The sequence below is a fragment of the Sceloporus occidentalis genome, unplaced genomic scaffold (genome assembly GCF_023333645.1).
Source record: "Sceloporus occidentalis isolate IW3139 unplaced genomic scaffold, rSceOcc1.0.p SCAF_6, whole genome shotgun sequence".
NCBI classification, from domain to species: Eukaryota; Metazoa; Chordata; class Lepidosauria; order Squamata; family Phrynosomatidae; genus Sceloporus; species Sceloporus occidentalis.
In genome coordinates, this window is record NW_028316986.1 from 133,817,288 (window position 1) to 133,844,662 (window position 27,375).

Consider the following 27,375-nt stretch of genomic DNA (forward strand, 5'->3'; position numbering starts at 1 on the left):
TTTATATGATAACAAAACGCATATAAATCTCCATAAACAAATATATTTGAAAAGGATGCTAGTTTCTAGGTTCCTAGTTTAGAGTCTGTTACAAATATTTAACATTCTTTTAACAGTGCAGTTATAAGCTTTTTTACGTCACATTATCTTGATTTGGGCGTACATCTAATGCAAAGTCTACTGTTCGACATTAAACACTTCTTCAGATTGTAATTATGCAGTGGTAGATGAGAGATTTTTAACATGAATTTGTTCAGTTGTATATATCCATGTGTGCCAATATGTATCGTAACAACCATTTTGACTTTTTTGCAGATGTTTCAAATGAGTCAGTTTTCTTAATGCTTTAAAAAAATTATTAGCTATTAAAAATATCCTGCATCAGAATAACATGATAACAACTGACATTTAAACAAAATAAAATAAAGTTTCTCTAAATCTGTCATCTTTGGTAGTAAAGTTCTTGAGATTTGTATTATTTGTGTATTACTTGAGGTTTTTATTTCTTATGTGGCCAAAAGCTAATGTCACAGCAGTTTAAAACACATATTTTTACAATGCTCATTGTTCACCAGAAGTCAGTGGAAGAGGAAAAGAAGGAACATGTTGAAAAAGCTGGGGATTTACTGAAATGGGTATCAAACGTCACCAAGAGTCTCAGCGAAGGTGGTGGAGAAAGGCCTGAAAAAGCAGATTTACCTAAGAAGCAGGTATTAAAATATTGCTTGAGATTAGATAACACCAATTGCATGAGCCTGTGTTGTTTGGTCTTGTTTTTTATGTCTGCTAAAGAGGCAAATGTGACAGTAGCACTTATAAAGAAAAAACATCAAGGACCATGCTGTATATGTTGTGTGTCCTACCCAGAAAAAATAGTCTAATAGTTTAAAAGTGCTTAAAAGAAATATATGTGGCAGTATTTTTAAATTTCTCAGACACTTTTCAGATATTGACATCCAGGTTTAAAAATAAAAAGCAAATTTAGACAATGCTTTCCCTTCTTCTTTCTCAACCTGTGTGTGTGAGAAACTCCAAGTGTTCTCCACAATGGAATATGGAAGAGGACTTCAGAGGTTAAGATATGGTAGGCAAAAATCAGATACCTCCACCTGAGTGAGGTGAACTGAAGTGCTTTTCACTAAAAGACAAAAATGTCAGTGTATCCAGCCAGATTGACTGATTTAAAGCCATTGTTATCCACTCTCCCACAAGTTCCCTTAGAATACCTAAAAATTCAAAGGTTTTCTCATTCCCTTTGTCTTCACAAAAAGGCCTATGAAGTAATTTAGAATGACTACCCAGTGAGCATCCACTGGCTTTACAACTGAGTGTAGATTTGATCCTAGGTGAAATGAGCCATTTTCTGCCTCAACAACCCACTGAGGGGCCACATAGACTAGAAAAAAATGGACTCCTAGGCCCATTACAGACCGCCCAAAAGGGGCAGTCTTGGGCCGCTGCCGGTTGCAGCGCGGAGGAGTCACAGCAGCCAAACCGCACGACTCCTCCGCGCTGCAAAGAAGGAGCGCGATTTTCGCGCTCCTTCCAGCAACCCGGAAGAGATGCCGCAAGTGCCAAAGCGCGCACTCGCGACATCACTTCTGGGCTGCGACATGCGGACGCAGAGCGTCCGCTATGTCAAAATGGCGGCGGCCGTGTGGAACGGCTGCCACCATTTGTTACGGACTCTGTCCGTAATAGGAGTAGGGGTGTCTAGAAGAGACGCCCCTTTTTCAAACTGGGACGTCCTGAGGACGTCCGAAATGGCGGTGTGTAACGCACCCTAGTTTTGAAAAACAGGGCTTTTTAAATGGGTAACAGTGACAACAGACTCTGTAACTTGTTTAAATGGTCACTTGTTGCTCCTTGAGCCTTCCAGGAGACAATTTACACTTTTTTTGGTTAGAAAAAGAGTAACCCAGGGGCTCTGGAAGGGTGTTGTTGTGTGCCTTCAAGTAATTTCCAACTTACAGCGATCCTAAGGCGAACCTATAATGGGATTTTCTTGCTCGGTTTCTTCTGAGGGGAGTTGCCATTGCCATCTCTCTTGAGGCTGAGAGTGTGTGACTTCACCAAGGTTACACAGTGGGTTTCATGGCCAAGCTGGGATGTAGACCCTGGTCTCCAGAGGCATAGGCTAACACTCAAACCACTGTGCCCCGCTGGCTCTTTTCTGAAAGGGTGCAGCATCACAAAAACAGGATTTGGCCTTCAGGATTGTGCCCTGCGGGACATATTTTGCCCACCTCTGCTATATATGAATATTCAAGGGAACAAACAGAGCTCAAATACTCCTCAACAGTATGTAGATCAATGTTGCCAACAAACCTTGAAGATATTCCCCAGAATGTTTTACCAAAATCCTTGGAATTCCCCAATATTTACCAAAATATTTAATCAGAATCCCCGGAAAGAAATTAATTAAATTCCCCGGATTCCGGGGAATTCCCTGGAAATTGGTAACACTGATGTAGATACATGGTAAAAGACCATAACTTCTAAATCAAGCCCTTAAAAATGTATAGTCAGCACTTTTTCAACAAAATAAAATGTAGATTAGACTGGAGTAGGAACTGTGTGACCCACCCAGGTGCAGCTCCAAGCAGACCTAGGCTAGCACCACACTGAAGAACTAATGCAGTTTGATTTCCATGATTCCATCCTATCGATTCTTGGGATTTGTAGTTTGTTGAGGCACCAGAGGTCTCTTAACAGAGAAGGCAAAATTACAAATCCCAGAATTCCATAGCATTGCACTATGGCAGTTAAAGCAGTGTCAAACTACATTAATTCTGCAGTTGAGATGCAGCCCTAGCCAGCATAGCTAGCAGTGAAGACAGGTGGGAGTTGCAATCTAACAACAGCTGGAAGGCAACACAGTTCCCACCCTGAATGTAGGTGACACTAGTATGCAGATAGGTCTAATACCCGTTTTTCCTCCTGAGAAATCCAAATTACTACATGTGGCTGCAATACCACATACAAATCAGTTCTCTTAAGGATTATAAAATCTAGTGTTCCAGCTGTAGATGGTACAGATCTGCAGTGTCTATAATAGTGATATGAGCACTCTAGGGAAGAGGAACTGGGAAGGAGAGAGAGACACTGGCCCTTTCTATTTAATGATGCAGCATTCTCACCACATGAAGTCTGAGAGCAAATAAAGTTGTACAGAAGGAGGAGGAGAACTTATTCATGTCTCCGTTGGAAGACTATTGCCTTCAAGTTGTATTATGACTGCACAAGTGAACTTGTTGCACCCATATATCTTAATTCCTCAGCACAGGCTTCATTATAGCCACAGCCATCACTTTGAGATTCAGCATTAGAGGCTAACAGTCTTTTTGTTGTTTCTTTAGAGTGCCAGTAAATTCAGCCTGCATGATAGTGCTGGTAAATTAGGAGTGAAGCTCTCCAGATGGTATTGGAATGCAGCTCCCAGCACTCCACAACATTGGCTATGATGTCTGAGGTTGATGAAAGCTCCAGTATAACATGATCTGGAGAGTTGCACAATTTAATCCTTGCTGTGTAGGGCAAGTCTTGAATTTATCTGTAGCACATTTAAGAATTATCTCAATTTAAGGCTCCTATATACCAGCAGAACATTTACACATATGTGTACACATTTGTACAGACTATTTTAAAAAAGAGCACACGATGCAGCATTGGGGGTATTCAAACAAAAATATGAAAAGCTTCAGTGAATCACTTTCTACTTGAGTAGCTCATTTGTAACGCCAATATTAATCAGCAGTTCCCTGAAGCTATTTTAATTGGTGAATCACTTCAATGAGATTATTCAAAATGATAGCTTCTCAGATACTTAAAGGAATACTGTAGAACTATCATCCTTTGTAATTAAAAAAAAGTGTCCCCTATCATAATATATCTTTAGGTAAGGAAGGGTGGGCTCTTTGTATGTTGTTGATCTGTAACTCTTATCATTCTTCATCATTGACTGTGCTGGATAGGGATGATGGAAGTTGCCATTATCAAGAACTGGGGGGGCACATATTGTACATGAGTAGTTTTCTGTAGATATGAATACTATTAGATGCTGGGGTGGGGTGGGGAATCATCTAGAAAGGTAGCCTTCCGTTCTGTGATGGCTGTGCATACATGTAGGCATCTGTTAGATGGAGTCTGCAGTGACAAAAACATTAATGTTCAAGTGCCCAGAGCACTTTTGAAACTGTGTATGTGTGCTTTAAATAGTACATAGCATCATTAGTATATGTATCTCTATATTATGAATTCAGGTAGCTCTTTCACTGTTTCTCTTTGGAATGAAGTGGACTAGACTAAAACAATTCTGTAATCTGTTTCACTTTTGTGAGTTCCATAGGATGAGGGAAGCAGGCTACCTTTAAGTATTGGGAACCAGTCACTTATATTGACAGCAACTGATTAGGGTTAGTGTTAGTAGTACATGTAATTAGAGTTAGGGTAGGGTAAGTAATACATGGATTAGGAGTAGGGTAGGTAATACATGTACATGTAATACATGTACATAAATCAGGAAAACAGACCTAGCAGACTCTCCTCCTCATGCCAAGGGGCTTCTTCATTTTGAACACTGTGGAAGCGTCCTGTGTATTCAGACTAGGATTACATTAAAAATAAGTCACATAGATTTCTAATTTTATTCTATTTTTATCCTGCCTTTCGCCTGCCATAGGACTGAATGCAACTCATGTCAAATTAAAAACAAAGTGCATCAAAAACCTATTTTATACAAAAGTTTTTTTTTAAAAAAAACTGAATAGTTCTGTTAAAAACATTAAATTCCAATTATTTAAAACACATTAAAGCATAGTAAGAAGATAACAGCATAACACACCCCATTAGAAGAATTATTCTGCCATAGTAGCTTAAAAGCCCAAGATCTACCTGAATAAAACGCTCTTTGCCTGCCAGCCAACAGAAAGTAGACAACTAAGCCTCGTAGGAGGGAATTCCATCAGTTGGGAGGAGCCACTGAGAAAGCCCTCTCCCTCATCCTCACCAAACGCACCTCTGATGATGGCAGGACAGAGAGAAAAGCTTCTTCTGAAGATCTCAGGCAGGCTTATAGAAGGAGAAGATAGAGGCCTGTAATACATGGGCCAAAGAAGCGGCTTCTGGCCGCTTTGGGGGCATGGCTTTCAGAAGACACACACTTCCAAAGCATCCAGAAGCCATTCTGTCACCACAATTCGATCCTTTGGACCAGATCAAAAAGGAGCGGAAATAATCCACTCCCGGTGACGTTGGCTTTGGACTATGGTGGCAGCCTGCTTTGGAAGCAGGCCGTGAGGTTGTAGTGGTGCCGGCAAAATTGCAGCCACTTATACAGGGCCCTCTGCTTCTCCTCATAATCCTCTATACATAGCCCTGGAGATTTGAAGGCAGACAAAGAAGTATTTGTTCATATTTTCACCTCTGAACTGCTTGAATCCATATCTAGGTGACACTGACCCTCATTATTTTAATCTCCCATTGCCACCTCTAGTGAGATTATAAAATATATTTTGCTTTATTCTAGAGAAACTTAGGTTTGATATACTGTAGTTGGAAATGCCTGGCTTGCAATAAGACAATAAAATATCAGTATAAATTAGTTTTGCTTGTCCCAGAAAACAAATCCACAAGATGATGCATTCTTTTGGACTATCTAGTGTTTAAAATGCTAGTAATGCACAGATACCTTAAATTGTAGAGTGTAGCATTAGTAAAGCTCTTTTTAAAAAGTAATGATATGTGCCCAAGTTGTTCTAAGTTTAGAATGATAGACTAATGTGCAAATAGTCTAAAACAAAGAGCAGGACAGTTAATGAGAATAAGACTAAATTGTGCAAACAGATCAGCTAATGAATGTTTTTACAAATGGTTTTAGACTTGTAACTTTTAATAGAACGGTTTATTTAATTGTTTTGATGTGAAACTAACCCATTTTAACTACACTTCATTTTAATTTGTTTAACTTGTTGAAAGCCTTCATGGATCCCATGTTGGGAGAAGGGCAAGATATAAGTATATAAAATAAATAACACTAGCCTGTATTTGTGTTAGCATACCTGTAGAATTAATCATACTACATGTCATATTGTAGACATACAAGAGTTAAGTAGGATATACTTTGTATAGAGTCATCTTTTGAACTCTACTGGGAAGCATATCTTTTTGATGCTCACACTCATTTATGATAAACCTTTATAGTTTTGCTTTAATATAAACTGTATTTTATATCTCTTTCTTATATATATTGCTTGATTGGAACTGTGCAAACCTAAATATTTTTCTTTCCTTCCAGGTATCTGCTGATGAGCTGTCAGTGAAAAAAGAACAGATATCAGAAGCTTTACAGACAGCACAGTCATTTTTAGCAAAACATGGCAATAAGTACGTTCATTGTGGTTATTGTACATGTTAACCTGTTTTAAAGTTAGAGGTACAATTTCTGGTTGGTAATAACATTGAGCTTTCAAGTGTACAGAACCTGTGGGTAGGCCCCAGATATAAGATCTATTTTATAAGATCTCCAGAAGCTTTAATTGTATGCCTGTTTATTGTTGAATCAGACCTAGATGTTTGAATTAACAATGTGGAATTAGAGTGCCTTGACTGACATGTTTAAGCACACACACCCCTTTGCCATTAATTTAATTAATAAAGAGCATTCAACTTAGCCTTCTATGCTGTTAGCTTAATAGGAATTGGAGCTAAAGCCTTCTTGGTTGTAGCACCTACCATCTGGAATACACTCCCAGTGGAAGGTTGCCTGAGACAGGCTTTATTTGTCCATAAAAAGCAAGTAGAGACTTTCCCTGTAGATGGACCTTCAAGTTGTCTGCTGGATTTATGATATTCTATTGAACTGAAATGAATTCAGTGGAATATCTTACATCACATTAGATTAGCAGTACAAATCTTTGCTTATTTCATTCTTTCATGAGCGAATTAGGATTTTCCTTTTTTTTTTCCCCAATTGACAGTTTATGAAAGTCTTTTGTATACTTTCTGATGATGTTTTGCATTTCAAGATTCTCTTCCAAAAATTGTTTCCACAACCTCTCATCAGTTTTAAGTACTGGTGTTTAGCTCAAAACAGTGTTTACTACACAAATGAATTATTTGAAACATAGTCATAATTGGAAAAAAATATTCTGGTGGCTGATCTTCTCCTCCTCCTCTCCCCCCCTTTTCAATGTGGGTATCTCAGACCCTTTGCATATTGTCTATATTCATTCATTACTGGTTGATTAGCACTCTCATAAGGCTCCTGAAACACTAGTCATCTTGGAATCAATATGTATGTGCCTTGTTTCAAAGATAACCAGAGCTTCCCTCACCACCACTTCTGTTTTAGTGCAGGAAATACTGTATAAGCATGTGGATTTGGGGTAGGGGGCATATAGTCCTCTCACCTGTCCCTGGAAGCTGCATACTGCCAATGTGGAGCTTTCCTTTGATAAATGAACTGAGCAACATTCACATCTTGTGTAAATCTTAACATGTGTAAGAGGCTACTGGATCATGCTATTAATCTGCTAAATAAAACATAAATATTAATAACTGCTCATTCACGTTAACCCAGGATTCTCAAGAATCTTGGTTTATCTATTTGTATACTACTTCCTATATCTTTTACACTGAAAAGCATTCATGTTTGGAAACAGCTAGCCCTTTCATGCATATCTGCTGTCTCTCTTCTCCCCCCCCCCCCCCCCCCAGAATGACAGAGGAGGAGAAAAGTGAAATGGAAAACCATGTGAAGTCCCTGCAAGAAGGTTATAAACTGTTATCCAATGAAGATTTGAAACAGTTGCAAGAGGAACAAAATGTAGATGATGAAAGAATGGATGAAAAGGTATCCTGTAGTCTGAGTTATGCTGCTGGCTATAGAATATATTCTAAGTTTGATTTATTGCATGGTTGTGAAACAGTATATTAGCACTAAAAAGAACAAAATTGCATTGAGTTGTGTGCATTATAGAATCAAAATGAGAACTTACTGACTGTCAGCTTTCAATCTAATTGTCTAATTAGGAACATAATTGGATGTGTATAAGTGAAAATACAGAGTGTTACTTATGAACAGGCTTTTATACTTTGTGGCTTGCATGAACTAAGACTGAATAATCATATATCACTTAACCCTTCTTTTTAATTACCATACTTTGACTCTCATTAAAATTTCTGCTCTTTAAAAACATGATAACAAATGACAATTCCATAGATTATACAAGGTATATTTCAAATGTTCATCAGTTTTTGAACCAAAATAAAATTGGAACCTAAACACTTTGCTAACTATAATACCACTGTTTATTATTATATAATAATACCACTGTTTGCCTCTTAAATGTATTTCAAAGTGCCAACAAATACATAGAGAGGGATTATTTTGCACAACAATTTTAAAGTTGTTCCCAGTTGATGATTTTCAGTGCAAACCAGGTGTCATCCATTCAAGTGGCTACCATACTTAAGTCTTGTTGTTTGGATGTCTGTCTACAAGTGCTGTATGCTGTAAACATGAATAGCATGTATGTTTTTATACCACACAATATTTTCTGAATATCCTAACCTCTCACAAAGCACAGGATCAGCATGACAGTTTGCCTTCCAGGTACATGTCCTCTGCTCACTATATGATCATCTGTTCTGTTGTCTACCACTAACCATATTGATGTATGCAGAGCATAGGCTTTTGGTTCACTGATGCATGTCGTGTTCCAATCTTTTATCACACCGTGTGCTGTTGAATCACTGACATAGATCATTTCTGCATTGAACTGCTAACATTCACAGTCTTGATCCAACCTTGGTAAGTAAGTGATTTTATGCTTTTTGTGGATAAATATTAAATTTCAAAGATTTAATCTTTACACTACATAAAATACTGAAAAATCATATTTTTGTACTCTTAGGTGGACAGAGTTATAGCTGGCATCATTGATCAGACCACCGGAGAGATCTTTTCAGTCTTGCAGGCAGTTTATAAAGGATTTCTTGACTATGACACTGGAATTCAGTTACTTCAGAGCCAGCTTATTTTATCAGGTTTAATTTCACCAGCTTTGAGAAGGAGCTTTGACCTTGAAGAAGCAAAAACCCATGGACTTGTTGATGAACAAGCTATATTACAACTGCAAGATTTGCAGAATGCTAAGACAGTCATTTCAGAACTGCAGTTGACAGCACAACCGGTCGAAGCTGCTTTGGAAAAAGGTCTAATTTCAGAATCTCTGGCTATTAAAATTCTTGAAATCCAGCTTTCCAGGGGACATCTAAAGATATCAGACACAGGAGAACATCTGACTTTGCACCAAGCTTTTCAAAAGAAATTAATTTCTGCTGGATTGTATACCAAGCTCCTACAATGCCATGACATGTGCAGAAATCTCATTGACCCCAACACTGCTGAAAAGCTCTCCCTTAAGGAGTTGCTTGACAGAACACTCATACATAAAGAAACAGGCTTGAGGCTTTTACCTGTGATTCCACAAGAAAGAGGGAGGATAATGCTAAAATGTGGAAGGAAGATAACTATTTTGAGAGCAGCTCATGAAGGACTCATAGAGAGAGAAACCATGTTCAGGTTGTTAGGTGCTCAACTGTTTTCTGGGGGTATTATTCATCCTCATACAGGACACCGAATGACTGTTGAAGAGGCAATGAGAGAAGGGCTGATTGATATGGATGCTGCTTGTACTATCTTGACTCACCAAGTTCAAACAGGTGGGATCCTATGTCCAAACTCATCAAAGCGTTTGACTGTAGATGAAGCTGTACAGTGCAATTTGATATCTTCTAGTAGTGCTCTGTTAGTGCTCGAGGCACAGAGAGGTTTTGTTGGTCTCCTCTGGCCACATAGTGGTGAAATTTTTCCTGTATCTACATCTTTGCATCAAAGCTTGATCACGAATGAAGTGGCCTGCAAAATTCTAAATGGGAGGCAAAAAATAGCAGCTCTTTATATTCCAGAAACTTGTGAAGTGATCAGCTTGGAGAATGCTGCCCAGCAAGGAATCATAGATAGTAACACATCATCAATTTTGTATAGTGTTACCCTGCCTGATGAAATGCCAAATACGGATGAAATACCATTCCCTTTGAGGAAAGCTGCAAGATGGCTCTCATCTTGTGAACTCCATCCATCTATGCAATACAAGGATGTAGATGGTAGTAGCACCAGTGAGCCAGTGCAACACTACTTTCAACAAACTCAAAAGCTATTCATGTCTTACTTAATGGTAAATAGCTATATGGATGCAAAATCAGGCCAGAGGCTTCTGTTGCATTGTGGTGACTTAGATAAAACTGTCAAATGGTTAGTGCATGGCAATAGTCCTGAATATAATATAGATGAAGTAGAAGGACAATCTTGTGACCTCTGTGTAAACACAAAAGTACCAGATCTCGAGCAACACACTAAAAATATACTTAGCTCTATCACTGGCAGTGTTTTAAGCCAAGATATGGGTGTCCAAAATATTTCTAATAAAGGTAACAAAGATGATCAGAACAATAAGCTTTCAGAGAAAAATAGTTTTCCTATTGTGGCTGGTGTTTCAGAGCAGTCAGAATGTGCTACAAATACATTCATTTGCAAAAAAGAAGATAAATTTGAAAAGGAAAGCAATGCAAAGGAGAAATATGAAAGTTTGCAAGAATCTTCTGAAGAAATACCAATGAAAGTATGTGAAAATTTAGCCAAGGTCGCAAATGCTGGAAGTGGAGAAGCAAGGGGGTGTCTTTCAAATTATTTACAAGAAAGCATTCCTTCAAGAATAAATGGACATAACATTTGCATTGTAGAGGGCAGAAAAGTCAAAGAGAAAGAAAGCAACATGTCACTCATCTTAAGTAACCATTTAGATGCTAGTGATTCTTCAGTTATTAATAATGAAGGAAAAGCACAAGATATCTCTGATGTTTCACATCTTATGGTCAACAGTACACAGAGAGGCAAGTGTCATAGTTTTCATATTGAAGAAGAAACTGTATTAATGGAGAACGAAGCAAAAGATGTTCTTCATGAAAGTTTATACACCAGTATGGAATATGATAATAAACCTGTTAATAAAAGTACTCACAAGAATTTAGGGGCTTGTAGTGGGGATGGTTTATTGCAGTCAGAAATTAACAACACTCCACTGCTACATAACTATAATAAGGAGAACAATGGGTTTCCTTTACAGGCCACTATTAATACAAAGGGCAAGTTAACAGAAGATGATTCTGTACTACATGGTGCATGCCCAATAAAAGACTCTCCTTACATTAATGATAGACCACCACAATATCTTACAGAATATGTCAACCTACCACTGAAAGACCCTGCTAATAAATTTACTGGGTGTCTGTTGGAAGAAAATGGCACTATGCAAGATGCATCATCATTGGAAGAAGATAGTCTAGCTCAAACTAGCCATAGCACATCAGTGCTAGAAAATAATTCTCCTGATATTGAACCACTTCTTGAAGAGAACATAAGTTTGATTAATGGATTAAAGGAACAGCAGACTGAAATGGAGAATGGAGCATCTATGGAAAACCATATTACTACCAGTGACAGAGAGCAGGTCATAGATCCAGCTAGTTTACATAGTACAGCTCATAGAAATTTTGATGGGATTCCACCATTGGAACATTATAGTGAAGATGAATCCACAGAGCCAATTCATAGACTGACTTATACTGAGCTTCCACTGGAAGATGCCATCGATAGAAATGCAGAGCCAAAAGCTGCAGTCAGTACTGAAAAACTTCATAGATCACCCATTAAAATAAATTCTGATCACCAGCCCAGCCCACCTCTGGAAGTTAGTTCTAGAATGAAAAATAAAGAGCCCCTTGTGGGTGACTATAGACCAGGATCTGCATGTGACAATTCAGTTCTGGAAGGAAGTAACAGTATGCCAGCAGTGCCAGTGCATGAAAGAGAATATAGTACTTCACAGCCAGCAAGTGATAGTAGCTATAAAGACAGCAAAGGACACTGTCATAAAGCTCTGCATAAAGATGTCAGTGAAACCTGTGATGCTATAAAACCCCATCGCAACAATGGAAATGCCTGTAACTTGGCCAAAATTGATAAGAGTGACTCCTCTGCTGTTAAGGAAGATGTTACTCTGGAGCCTGGCAGCAATGAAGTAGCAATACGAGGAGCAGGAGAAAAGCCAGCACAGAAAGGTACAAAATATCCTCAGATTTACCCAAATAAGAATGAAGAGAGGATTCTGTGCTTTAGTGAATCAAGTGATACTGACACGTTTGAAATTATAAATGTGGAAGCATTCAGTGCATGGTTACTAGATAGTACGCTGGAAGATAGTGTAGAAAAGAAAGAGCAAATAAAAGAGAGTGAAGAAAGTAAAGGGAATTATAGCTCCCTGGAAAAGTTGCAAGAAGCTGACAGTCAAGTAGTCAAGCGTGGGGAAATTAGAAAGAAATTAGAAAGGGACTCTGATGAGAGTGAATATGAAAGCATATGTATGGATAGTGAGAGTGGTGATTATGATGGAAATTCTAATGATAGTGAGGGTGAAAATAGTGAAAATGAGGATGATTTTGAAAGCTATGATTATGTTGATTTTGATTATGATACTTCTGATACTACAGATTATGAGGATGAGGAGGTGTTGGAAATACATCATTCACAGTGCCATGCTAAAAACATCGAAGAACAACATTTTGGAGACAACAGAGTACAAGTTTCAGAAATAAGAGATAGCAAGAATATTTATCATGGAAATAATTTGCATGTGGAGTCAAAAAATGGCTTTCCCTGCTTTGAAAACTACAGTGGTTCCAAAAATCAAAATAAAGTTGATGTTGCTAAGGAAAGTATTTATAGCCTACCATGTAAAAGTAAAGATGAAATACTGCAGGATGTTGAACAGGATCCTGAATCTTTCTTGGAAAGCACATTTCCATTACATAACAGTCAAACATCACCATTAAGCATAAGTAGTAGCGTAACATTAAAGGATATAAGAAGAATGGAGGATAAGCAGGTTGTGCCAGACATACCTCCTCAAAATAATTTGTATACTGACCACAGTAAAGCTAAAATTCATGATCACATATTAGTGCCATGTTTAAATAGTGTGAAAAGACAGCAAGCTAATGATGGGCAATTAGTACAAGCAATCACCAGTAAACCACAATTAGAAATGGGAACTCTAGAACAAACTGAAAATGGAATATGCGTTCTAAAGGAAGATAATATCGAGAAATCAAGTGAAAGACTTGCTGAGACTTTCTCATGTGACAAGAGAACAAATCTTACTCAGATGTCAAATAAAACAAAATCAGTTGTGCAGTCGAATGGCTTTGTTACAAATGAATCAGTGGACCATGTGGAGGATTTTGACCTTTCTACTTACTTAAAACAATGTGCAAAAAATATCAAAGCCACAGATATATTAGCACTGAGAGAGAATGAAACATTTCACCTTACTGAAGGAGACAGTAAAAAGAATGGAGAAGATCTAGAGCTCAATGGCTACAGAAATAACAAGGGAAAACACCATCCAGGAGAACTGAACTCCCAACTGCTTCCATCTCCAGTGTTAGTTCTGCCAGAACCTAAGATAAATAAAGCTAGTAAAGAAAGAGAGGGCATTATTGATTCTGATGTGCATCATGATAAAATCCAAAACTCCAAATGTGACTTTAAGAAAATGTCACAAAAGAATCTTGCAGAAGTAAGCAAGAAAGCTGAAATATGTTCTAACGATAATTTGAAGGCAATAGATTTGTCTTATAATACTTTAGGCACTGTGGGTGGTAGCTCCTACTGCACTAAGCAGAAAACAGATGAAACAGTGGCTGGCCACAGCAGTATGAGAACACCTAAGGAAGATGACATTGTAGACCTCAAGTCTACTTGCTTTATGAAGAGCATCAAGGAAAACATACAACTCTCACAGAAAGATTTGGTGCTTCCTCATTTTTTGCCAGTGAAGGAACAGGATGCATATTTTTCTGCAGAGCCCACTACATTATCTGAAAGCTTAACAGATATATTTAAAAGAAATATGAAAGATAGCTGTGTTTATTACAAATGTGAAGATGAACCTTTGAGTTATATTGGTACAAAAGCATTAATGCAAAATTTACTGAAAATGGTTAATTATGCCCATTGCAGGGCTGAGGATTCTAATCAATGTGATATCAAATATACAAATGATAGTAGAACAGTTTCAGTTACCACTCCATTGTGTGTAAATACAAATGAACATATTTTTACCCCACATATTTGGATTGATAATAGAAGTCCTGATCTCCTGCTTGATATACTAAAACAAGATCATGGCAGTCAAAGAGCTGAGGGTACACATGGGACTGTGGATGAAATGGTTCAGAGTGGAAAAGAGCCAGAGAAAAGAGCCTCTCAATTTGACCATACTTTCCCCATCTCAGATGGAACTGGACATTTGTCAGAACTGAAATCAGAAACAGCTGCAGGGTATACTCCTGCACTTGCTAAGATTCTTAATTTGAAAGGAGACCATCCGGCTGAGCAACCATACCATCCACCAAAACGCTCCTCTGATGATGCAGTGGGAATGAAGGAATCTCTACCAGGATCTGACACAACAGGCATGGTGAGTTGAAACTCTTATTGTTTATCTAAATCAAAGGCATGTATTTGGTTTATGTTGGTGGTTGCACTTGTTAGCAAAATCTACTGGCATGTACATTACAATATGCAAAAAACCACCTATCACAAGATGATACATGTCCCCTGGTTGGCAAAATGTTTAAATTACAAGGGAAAATAAGTAAATTGAGCCTCCAGGTATATTTTAAAGTATTGAGGGTGTGTTTGCTTTTTTGGCAAGTGAATAGAAATGAAAACACGTGCTGCTTCCCGATTGCTTACTTGTAAGCATACTAAAATGTCATTGTTCAATAATATTTTAGCTGTGTAATGGTGTGCAGCCTTGTTTGTGCTACATGGAAAATCTGAGAAGACATTTGACAGTGGTTCAAGATATGAAATTTCTCTTGGATGATTTGCAGCCTATCAGTAGTGATTTAGAAGCTCTAAAAGTGCAGCTTGAGCAGTTGGAGGTAAGCATATTGGCTTTATATATAAACTGAGGACATATTGGTACAGTGATATTTATATGTTAATATTCAATTTTTTGAACAAATAATACTCAGCACAGCTCAATAGAAAATTGAAGCTCCAGCTCCTCAAATAATAGCATAGCAAATGTACAATTTTGGAAGTATACTAAATAATAATTCCTCTCTTCCTCCTCCTTCTTACCTTAATTTATTATCTGGAACTGTTGTAGTTTATAACATTGAACAGATACACTATGGAGAAAAACATGCAACAGATTATTATCAAAATTCAATTAAACTATTTATAATAATAAATAATAAAAGCTTTATTTTTATACCACCCTTCTATCAATCAGGGCGGTGTACAACATAACAACAAACACAGAATACAGTGCAATAATAATAAAAATACATTAAAAATTACATTAAAATACCTTTCTAGCCAGTTCACCATTGCTGTCAGAGGGGGGGGACTAACTAGGACTTATTTCGGGGAATGCTTGCTTGAACAGGAAGGTTTTTAGTTCCTTCCTGAACTGTGCCAGGGAGGTGGCCGAGCGGAGCTCTATGGGCAGCGTGTTCCAGCGGGTCGGGGCCGAGATGGCGAATGTCCTCCTCGCAGTGGAGGATAGTCTTGCCCCTGGGACCCTCAGTAGCTGCTGCCCAGATGTTCTGAGTGTGCAGGGCAGATTTATAAAATTAAAAATAACTTAAAACATCCATTAGAAAAATTAAAACAATTTTTAAAGTGAAAAAGCAGTGTAGTACTCTATAAAAAACCTTTCCCTTGAAAACAGTTAATCTGCAAACATCTGCAATACTAAATACTTAATGCATGTGATAGTGACTTGCTGAGTGATTGTGAATTTCCTTTTACTGAAGTGGGTTTTCAACACAGAACCTCTTGTTTTAGTCCAACATTTTGTGCAGTACGCCACATTCACTTTCATAGACCAAGAAATGCATCACGAATGGCTCTGGTGGCCATAGGTTTGTGCTTGTTTTGTAAAGTCTAATTTGTACCTTATCTTTGTTTGTCTGTAGTCTTTTGAATCAGGACTTGCTGGGTTTGCTGTTATTTTGCGCAAAGATATGAAGTTGGCAGAACAGTTTCTAAAACTTCAGCATACACATGTTCCCAGAGAGCAGCTTGAAGATCTAAAAGAAAGCTATGAATGTTTGGAAAAAGATTTCTTGGTGGTCTGTGAGATGTCTTCAAAGCGAGCAAAGCAAATTGTGTTAGGAGTAGAATCTGAAATGGTGGGTTCATTCTCAACAGATTCTTTTTATAGATCTATCCTTTCTTCCTTCTTTCCCTCCCCCACTCCAAAAGCTCAGTTCTGGTGTATTTGTTTAAACCAAAATTAACTAAGATATACATAAAGATGTAAAACAGTTTGGGGGATTTGATAACACATTTCTCATGAAGGGTTTGCAATTATACTGTTCTCTGTATGAATATTACTGTATATAACCATATATAAGTCAACCTCATGTATAACTCGAGGGCAGTTTGGGGTCAAACTTATGGATTTTGATATAACCCATGGATGAAACATTTGGTGGTGTGGATAAATATGTGAATTTACACGAAGTTTCATAATTTAGTCATTTTGAAAAGAAAGGGAGTTCCATCATTGTGAAATAACAACTGAGGCCAGAAACAGACAGGCCAAAAGTGCCGCCTTTGGGCCAATCTCGGAGGGTGGTGTACAGATGACACACACCCCAGGATCGAGGTGAAGGTGCGCTGTGGCTACGTAAGACAGCACAAACCCAGCCGCAAAAGGAGGATAGAAACCCACTTCTTGCTGGCGGTTGGTTGTGCACCATGGCATCTGATCAATGCCATCCCATGCTGAATGGGGAGCAACTGGGGCTGGAGGGGCCAGAGGCCGCTCCAAGCTGTTGGTCTGCTTGACCCCCAAGTTTCAAAAAAATTTGCTCCTTACATACTTTTGTTAGGGAAATTATATTAATTCATTTGCCCTCTTTCTGTGCATCATAATTAAATAGACTTTGCATATGGAAATTAAACAGAAATTATACAGAACAGGAGTGCAGAACCTCTCCCTAGAAAAGTCCACATGTTAATGGTAGGTAGATCAGACCCACATGTCTCCCTCTTTTCTCTTTTTTCCTTGCCCCCTTTTTCCACTTCTTTCTTCTTTCTAAGCTGCTGCTTCTTCCCAGCTCTGTCTTATACAGGAAAAGTGCTTTGGGAGAAAAAGGCTTACATACTGTACTGAGTAGGTTTGAAGAGAGGAGAAGAGGATGACATGATCCAGATAGGGAGGCCTGAGGAGCCACATCTGGCCCATGAACTAGAGTTTCCTCATCAGTGGTACATAATGTTTTTGCAGTTGTTCAGTATCATAAGATATAATGAAGAAATTATTTTATATGCTTTGCTACACTGTGATCTAATGAAAATGTCTTCATGTTTTCATTCTCATAGACTGGTGGGGAAAAACTTTTAAAAAAACTGTTTTTCTAGGCTAAACTTGCAATACTTCATCAAAAACACCTAATGAAGCTTCAGGAGTTCACAGACTGGATCATGGAGAAGAGAGAGACTATTAATAACCTCAAGGCGGATGTGTGTGACATGGAAGATGTGAAACAGAATTTTCAGTTCTTCAAGGTAGGTGTCGTATTAATGATTTGAACTCTTAATTTCAAAATGCAGAGCATAAGATGGGAAAATCATTATTATTATTCCATTTAAAACTGATAGAAATGTGACTAATATATCTATACTGACTTTTTGAAGGGATTAAAAGCCTGTAATGTAAGAGGCCAATAGAGCTTGATATTAAAATTCTGGTGTTAAAAGTTATTATATTTGAAGAACACTCAACAACCCTAAATGTCTGGCAGCAGTCATTGATAGATTGTGGGCTATTAATTGCAAACTAAAAAATAAAGGGGGACCTTACAAGGAAAACATAAATTTTAGGGTGGTCATGGTTAGATGTTCTGAACATCTGTACCAGGTCAACATTTTTCTTATGTAGCTCAGATTCCAGAACATACAGATTCATGTTATTATTTTTTCCTTTTTAAAGATAAACAGGCTTTGGGTTAGATTTACTTTTTATCATACTAGTTCCCTAAATCTACAGGGCTTCCAAAAATGTTAATTGTTCTTCATTATTTAATTTGAAGGACCTGGAAAAAGAGCACGGATGTAGAAAAATGCATCTGGAATCCACAGCATTTGACATTCAGTTCTTCATTTCTGAATATGCCCAAGATCTTTCTCCAAACCAGAGCAAGCAACTCCTGAGGCTCTTAAATACTACACAGAAATGCTTCCAAGAAGTGCAAGAAACGATCAAGTCTGAAGTGGGCCGTTTTGAAACTCTTTTACAGACAGCTCAAGTGCTTATTGGCCAGAAGGTTTGCTTCCCCTTAGCATTATGTTGGCATAGTTTAGAGAGGTAAAGAATGTACAGTTTATTTGCAGTCAAAAGTAGGAGAGTACAAAACACCTGTCCCTCACTGCTGTAAAGATGCATTTTCTATATTTAATCAATCTTTGATAGGAAGTCCTTTATCACTAATGTTCAGTGGCAGCATTTAGGAATATTGAAAAAATCCATACAGCAGTGCATAATAGTGTTGTCAAGAGATGGTATCTTTGTTTTCCTTTAAACTGAATCATAAGTAAACTAATAAACCTGGAGTTGAAGAGTTTAGAGTTAGGACTAGGCTCCAGATTCCTCTACAAGAGGGATATTGTGTTGTCTAATTCAATCATCCATCTCTTCCTTTTGAGTCAGGACCAGAAGTGGTTGTTGATGCTTCTGTTCTTTAGAAAACTGATCTGCAACTTAAGAGCACAGTTCTTTTATGGGTTAAGTGGCTGGCTGATGGTGCCTTATCCCATATGCTAAGATGCCTAGATTGAGAAGCCCTCGTTTTATGGGAAGTAATTCAGGAAGCATAAGACTTTGTTAGAAGTAAGATTAACAGTGGAAGGAAGGATATGGAAAAATTCCATTAGCCCCCAACCTCTGAACACAGCTTCCTCTTAAAACTAGGGTAACACATGGCATTTTGCTGCTTTAGACAATTTTGTTCCTTGCTTCAGTACAGAAGCTGGCCAGTCTAGCCCATTGAATGCTTTTTGAATTCTGGTGGTGCCCTCCATGGCAACTTAGGGCAGAAGAGTTCTTTGGATGATTTGTAAGACAGACTGGGTAGCACGTAGCTCTCTCCTCCAGCAGCTTGCCGCTGTTCCCTGCTCTCAGTATCTGCTGCCTGAGCTAGTTCTTCTTTCAGAGTCCCAAGCTATTTATGTCACTCAGAAGAAGAGCTTCTAGCCAATTAAATGTCAGTTTTTTAAAAAGACATGTAATGAGGTAGTAGGGTGGTTATAAGAGTAATGTCATTCCATGTATTCTTTTGTATTGCTTAAAATCCAAATGTGCTTTATATGCAGGCAACATTACACGTGCTGACTGATCTGACACATAGTTTTCAACTAACCTGTGTTTTGACATCCCTTTTTCAGAATTAATACCTGCTTATTACAGGTTTCAAGCCATTCAGAAATTTGGATTTTCACACGCATAATGCATGGTCAGACTTCTGCTGGGCGGTTCCATCCAAAACCTGGTCTCTTTACTTACTGCATTTGTCAGGTTTATCCATATGTTCTATATTCAGCTTCTTAAAACTATATGCAACTGCTATCATGTTTACAGCATACTTTCAGAAAAGATGTTTGATAAAAGCTTTGTAATGTGATTCTTTGTAAATTCACATGTATGAGATCTTATTGACATTCCTATTCATAGCATTTTCTCTTATTCTAAATTAGGATTTAGAGGAACAGCACCAAGAATTTAAAGAAAAATTGCAGGATATATGTGATCTCCTCACACAAACAGAAAACCAGCTCATTGGGCACCAAGAAGCCCTTGTTATTGAAGATAGCAAGGCTGAGTTGCAGCAATATCAAACCAAACAAGAGGTAAAGACTTGCACAGTCAGCAAAAACAGGCCAAGGCTACAATCCTGGACTCAGTTGCTAAGGAGACTATTGATATTTGTGAAAATTTCTGAATAACCATACCTGAAACACTTGTAAACACTGTAAAGCCATGATTGTCAGTACCTGATCTAGAGTCCTTTTTCAGCTCATAGTGTGAAGTCAGGACCAACATTCCTGAAACACCTCTTGTGTCATCTGCACTCATAATTACTGTCCAAAGTAATAGAAACAAAGGTAAAACAAAGCAACATAGCAATAACAAAATGAAGTAGGGGAGATATATCATCCATAGTTCATATTTTCATTTATTTACTTACCTACTTCCCTCATTTCTCTAGAATAGTTTCCAATTATTTAAAAGCACAATTTCAACTAAATGCATTGGCATAAAACCCAAAGTAAAATGACAAACAAGTGTGCAGCACAGGATAATCAGAATGCCTTTTCCACAATTTAAAAATGCCATTTACAGAGTAATAGTGTTGGTGTGAAGTGAATTTCCTTGTGGAACGTCTTCCACAATGGAGGTACCATAGTACAAAAAAAAAAACTCCTTCCCTTGTTGATGTTAACTTTATTTTTAATTGTGGAAGAACTAAGAGTAGAGACGCAGATGGTGATGTTAAAACAAAAGCAGGTAGATATGTGTTTAGAGGCTTCATTCAGACACATGTGCCTCAAGATGTACCATGAAATGGGCTCATGTGAATCAAGCATTCAGGTGAAATGTGTATCCATTTGGACTTGCCATGAACATATACAGAAACTATTTGTATTCTTTTTCAACAGTACAGGATATCAGTAAAGTAAGCTTTCAATAATTTCATACGGTTAAATTCTAAAAAAAACTTTGAGTTCTTAGGAAGAAGAGGTGGTTTGGGCTTTCCAGCTGGATTTTATGTCAGAGTTCCCAGTTTTAGGTAACATTTTCAGGTGTACTTTAGGTCGTCTTTCAGTCATCTTATAATCATTAAAAATTGAGACTAATTTTTCAAGGTCCTTATGAATTTATAACAAATATTTTAATCATAACAATTCTTCTGGCATCGCCATTCCTAGAAAACATGCAGGGAGATCTAGCCTACATCTTTGAAGAAGAGCTGAGAAGATAAAATAATAAAACAGAATAATAAATATATAGCTCTTATTATGCCTCATTTTAAAATTAATTTTAATAAATTTTACAGCACAAAATAAAGAATACATATAACAGATGAGCAAAGATAACATGTTCTTCTGATCTTTATTTTTGTTATCATTTTTCCTCAAGGAGTTACAGAAAAATATGCAAGCAAATACACAGGCATTGGCTGAAATTGTGAAAAATACAGAGATGTTCTTAAAAGAAAATGGAGAAAAGCTGCTTCAAGAAGATAAGATCTCTCTTGAAAAGAAGCTGAATGAAGCAAAGACCAAGTGTCTTCTCCTTAGCCAGAAGGCAGAAGAATCCAGAAAAGAGCTGGATAAAGCTGTGACAACAGCTATAAAGCAGGAAACAGAGAAGGTTAATTAATAATCATTTAAATTAGCTTTTTAAAATTGCACATCGTTTACTTTTTTAATCACATGTGAAGGCTTGACAGTGCAAGATGAATTTTCTAAATGTCCTAAGCTAAATGTTTGATTGTTCACACGCATTGATCTATGTTTGAAAAGCAGGAAAATCCAGAAATTTACCAAATTCATCATCATTATCATACAGGTTGAATATCCCTTATGCCAAAATCCAAAATGCTCCAAAATCTTAATTTTTAAGTGCCAACATGATGCTTTGAGGCTTCAGTTTTGAAATGTTTTGATATTCTGAAATACAAGTAGGATAGTACACACTGTATTTGCAAGGCTGAAGAGAATCATGAGGGTTGAGAAAAATGCAAGAGACATGGATGGAGAGAAATATCATTGGAGAGAATGCAAGGATGTGTGAAATGGCAGAAGGCATGGATTCCCACCGTTTCACAAATTCCCTAGTCTCTCTCCAGCTGCATCTCTCTCCAATCTCATAATTTGAAATTATTTAATGACCTTTCCACCAACCCAAAATGTCAGTAATAGCCACTCATCCCCAAAACAAACAACCATCATTTTTTCTTCATCCAGTGTTGCAGCTCAGACATCTGTAGCCTAACAATACAAATATAAATCTTTGGTTTCATGTTATAAGAGTTTGTATATCACAGGTTCACTTACATGCAATGGAAAATTTATGTTCCCTCTAGGCATTTTCTAGGTCCTCCAGTCTGGTTCTGTGGTATACCTCTTCCAGATGTTGACCATAAAATCACTCTGGAGGACCCATAAATGCATAGAGAAAGTTTTTACCTTTATTACAAAATACATGAATGGCAAGTATTGTTAAATATGGATTGAGCCTTTCTGCATATGTAGTCCTGCACTTCCTTAATATGCACATGTGTTGCAAAATATTGTCCTAAAATATTTATTTTAATAAAGAATGCAGCTACTGATGCATACAGAGAACACACTTCATACACCGCTTGTGCATTTTATACTCTGATATTTACACCCAGATATAAAGCCTTGTGAATCAGCTTTAGAGGTGTTTCCAAAATCAGACCTATTCCCACTTGGTCTTTTGTGGAGTCATCTCTAGAACTGCACTAACAGGGTGATATCATCATCATCATCATCATGGTTTATTTATAATGCCCTTTCCACCAAAGGGAAAAATATCAAACATATAGAATCAAAGACAGAGGTATAAAATATACGTAATACTACAAATTAACATAAAATCCCCAACAAACCATCTCAGCAGCCTCAGGCACAACTCAGCAGCTTAATCTGACAAATCAAAGAACAAGGTTTTCAACCCCTTACGAAAACAGATAGCATCCTCCTTCAGCTGGAGGTTCAAAGGAACACCATTCCACAGATGTGGAGCCAGATTTTGAAAAGTTTTCAGTCTTGACAGAGCTGTGCGCATCAGTGGAACAGATAATAATCCTTTGCTTGTTGATTTTAAATTTCTCTTAAGTTTCTCTCTAAATTTGCATTAAAGTATCTACATTTGGACTATTATGAATATCTGTGAACCATTTAGGACTGAGTAAGATTCAAGTTTGAACTTAAATATGAACTTCATTTTACACAGGTGGCAGCCAGAGAACAATTGGAAGAGAATAAAAATACAATAGAAAATCTTCTGGATTGGTTATCAAATGTAGACAAAGATGCTGAATATGGGAAGAAGAAATGCAAGCCAGAAATCAGGCAGAATGGTACCCATTTTCAGGAAGAGGATGTGGAGGGTTTGGTGGGAGAAGAAGATGAAGTCAATGGTAACTTGCTAGAAATTGAACAGGAAAATGAAACCCAGGTAGATGGCCAGCTGAAACTCTCGGAAGATAATCTCAACATGCAGTATCAGAAAGCTAAGGTACCAGTGATATATATTGCTAACTGTTAAAAATATTTTCCCCCCAGTTCATACCTATTCTGGAAAAGGCATGAGGTAGATGTAGCATTGTCTAGACGTATTTCTGGGACATACTATACTTGTATGTTTGAAAACACTGTTATCTGTCAATATGGTGGCTTTGGTTCGTGCAAAGCAAGACCTAGTGCAGCTGAGGGACATTGTTTGGGCCACCTGAGTTATTTATACCTGGTAGTCTCTGGCATAGTTTTTGGCATGGTTTTCGCTGCTTTGGAATGTATTCATTCCTAACCATGCTGAGATTTTTCAGATGCTCAAAGCTTTAGAAAAACAGAAGTAGGCCAAAATGAAAAAAGTGTTGATGCACATTCAGTCAGTACAGTCTGGGAGGAGCTAACATCACTCGGAATGTCACTGGGCCCACAGCTTCCGTGGGTTTGAGGAATACCTCAGTGACTTCACTAATGGAGAGCTCCATCCAGGCACACCATTGTACACATGGAGCTATCTTCCAACATACAGTCAGTTGAGTTAGGCTTTTTGTGCACATTGAAATGTTCATGTACAGTTGATTTGCTCTTGGAACTTGAAAATGGGATTATGTGTTGGTACAGCTATAGGACATGATGTCTTGAGTGGTTTAACAATTCTATGTGTTTTTGAAACGTCTATGTGTTTCCTGTATGTGCATGGGGAGCTATACAAAAACTGGTAATGTTCTGCAAGAGAATACCAATTATATGTATGTTTGGATTTTACTCTCATCCCAGGCTCAACATGAAAAAATTATTTCACAGCAACAAGCTGTTATCATAGCAACGCAGTCAGCCCAGGCACTGCTTGAGAAACAAGGGCATCATCTTTCACCAGAGGAAAAAGAAAAGATTCAAAGGAACATGAAGGAACTGAAGGTGCAGTATGATACCGCTTTAGCTGAGTCGGAGCAGAAGCTGAAGTTAACACGTTCACTGCAGGAGGAACTTGAGAAATTTGATGCAGACTGTGGTGAATTTGAAAGCTGGCTCCAGCAGGCAGAGCAGGAACTTGAACACCTAGAGACAGGTTCATCTGACTTTAGTGGGATTATGGCCAAACTAAAAAGGCAGAAGAGTTTTTCTGAAGATGTCATTTCTCACAAAGGGGACTTAAGGTATATCACAATTTCTGGACAAAGGGTACTGGATGCTGCCAAGTCATGTAACGAAAAAAGAGAAGGTGTTAAATATGATAAAGAAGGTGTTGATACTTCATCAACATTCATAGAGGTACAGAATAAGTTGGACAGTGCAACTGGTCGATTCAAATCTCTCTACTCTAAGGTAAATTTAGCATGCATATGCAAGGAGTGTGAATGCTTGAGATATGCTGACTGATTTGCCAAATTGTTATATAAAACTGCAAGTGTAATGCTTTTGGTAGAGAGTAATTCTATCTTATTTTTTTCTTGATGCATCTATATGCATATTCTGTTTTCCAGTTTTCAAGCCAAGTTCAGATACATAGCTCACCTGGTAATCAGGACTGGCTTGACGGATCATTGCTATTAATTTCATGTTATTTCACCCTTTCTCCAGGAATCTGGTGTGAGATGATTACCCCTCCTGCCCACTCCTCCATGTGACCCTCACTACATTTCTGTGAGGTAGTGTAGGTTGGGGTTGTGATTGGTTCAAGATGACCTAGTTTTGTAAATCAGGTTAAAAAGATTTTGTAAGGATACTGTTCATTCATATTAACATCCAGAGGCCTAATCTCATGCCATCAAATATTAGATATTATATCTGATACCAGTAGTAATATCAGTGATTGTAATACCAGTGGTTAGTCAAATAATACTATGTTTCATTAGGTCCAGCTTTGTGCACAATGCAGTGTGCAAGGTTTTAAATTGCACCATCCCCTCCATCAGATTTTTAGGAAAAATAGGAACGAAAAACAATAGGAAGCCATATGTGTATCTAGGGTTCAAAACACCTTGCAGAAATAAGTTTGAGACTGCTTTAATTGCCCTGGCTCATTGCTAGGGAATTCTGGGAACTATAGATTAGTGAGACATTTGGCCGCCTCTGTCAGAGAGTGCTGGTGCCACAATAAACTACAATTCCCAGGATTCCCTAGCACTGAGCCAGGGCAGTTAAAGCAGTCCCAAACTATTATTTCTGCAGTGTGTTTTGGACCTAGGAATCATTGAGGTAGCTATCTTGTGGGGTAGAAAATGGAGGTAAAGAAAAACACAGGATATTCTTAGATTGACCAAGAAAATAACCAAAGAAATCACTATGAAGATGGTAAATTAGACTAAAGTGGTCAATGTTAAGACTGAAAGAGACCTATCAGTTCTGTTTAGTTAATATAATTTTACAATTTGGGTGTTTCAGTGCATTTAAAGATCACTGTTATCACTTCAGCTACAATAAAGCTCAAACTCATTACTGTGCAGTTATAGAACCAAACAACAAATACAAACAGTTTAAGTTCATATACATACAAAAATGTGATGTACAAATTACAACAAAATATTTTTTTAAACCTGTACATTTTAAGCTTATGTAAAATATGATATATAGCACTGCAAGATAAGATGTAGAAATTAAAATGAAATAGCATGATTGATTATGCAAATTAAAAACTCAATCCAATCACTAGTCCTAACTGGATTTAACCCTTTGGATTGGTGAGATGTACATAAATGTTGGTTTGCCATTCAAGCAATTGATTTGTTGGGTCTCTTTAGTTGGGAATAGCACCTGGAATTAGGCCAAAGCATTATAATATGTAACAACTGCAGAAAATCAAGTTAGGTTTAGGCAGACAGGATCCTTTTCTATGTCTTTGCAGCCAAAAAAAGAATCCGGCTATATCTTTGTTATTGACTTATTCACACCTGCTAATAAACAGGTCAAGTACAATTCAAAATTACTACAGTAAGTTCCAAGAAAATGGATGTCAGCCATCTGAATAAGTCATTTTTGTAAAAACAACTAAACTGAACCGAACAAAATAAAACATTCCCTCCAGCCCCATGAGTCAAAAGACTTTATGATCCCCCTCCACAAAAACAAAATCCTTAACTGTAACCATCCGTGCAGAAATCCTAAAAGGTTGAGTGTCCCTTTTCCAGAATTCCAAAATGCAAAATACTCCAAAATCATTCACATGGGTAGCTGAGATAGTGACACCTTTGCTTTCTGATTGTTCATTGTATACAAACTTTGTTTCATGCACAAAAGTATTTAAAATATTGCGTATAAAATTGCCTTCACACTATGTGTATCAGGTGTATACAAAACATAAATGAATGTTGTGTTTAGACTTAGGTTCCATCTCCAAGATATCTTATTATGTATATGCTAATATTCCAAAATCTGAAATCCAAAACACTTCTGGTCCCAAGCATTTTGGATAAAATAGACTCAATCTGCAACAGTCACTCTCGTCTAAAGTTTATATAGTGCATCTTTTAAAGGTTTACCACTAGAGGGAGCCAGATCTAATAAGAAAAAAATTGCCTTTTATCCAAATATGAAAGCAAATGTTTTTTTAAAGCCCTACAGGAAGTGTATCCATTCAGTTTAAACAAATGTTTTGATTTAATGAAACTGGTGCATGCAATATGTGCATATAACAGTTTGTAATTAACAAAAGCATAGTCTTCTTGTCACCTGGTGCTATATGTACAGAAGGAAAATCAGTTTATTTAAAAGCAAAATGCTCCTGGTATCCAATTAGAAGCTTATGGGCAAATTTCATCTCTCTTGTTGGGGTTGGTGAACCAGCAGATAAGGTGGTTTACCATACTTTGCTCACCAAGCATCTCTTTTACACATAATGCTTTCCATTGTCTGGTGTACATGGTCTCTTGTGATCACAGTACTGACTGTTGGAGGACTAGCTACCTGGA

General features: G+C 37.5%; 1 protein-coding gene across 1 annotated transcript in view; it reads left to right on the top strand.

The window, feature by feature from the left end:
* LOC149311412 (dystonin-like) overlaps positions 1-27,375 on the top strand; it is a 401,747-nt gene that overhangs the window by 229,802 nt on the left and 144,570 nt on the right. The window contains 12 exon segments of the mRNA XM_089531013.1: positions 576-710; positions 6,296-6,384; positions 7,717-7,852; positions 8,916-14,603; positions 14,923-15,072; positions 16,117-16,332; positions 17,570-17,716; positions 18,241-18,474; positions 19,901-20,053; positions 21,345-21,578; positions 23,190-23,474; positions 24,245-24,793. Coding sequence (XP_089387139.1) covers positions 576-710; positions 6,296-6,384; positions 7,717-7,852; positions 8,916-14,603; positions 14,923-15,072; positions 16,117-16,332; positions 17,570-17,716; positions 18,241-18,474; positions 19,901-20,053; positions 21,345-21,578; positions 23,190-23,474; positions 24,245-24,793 — 8,016 coding nt within the window.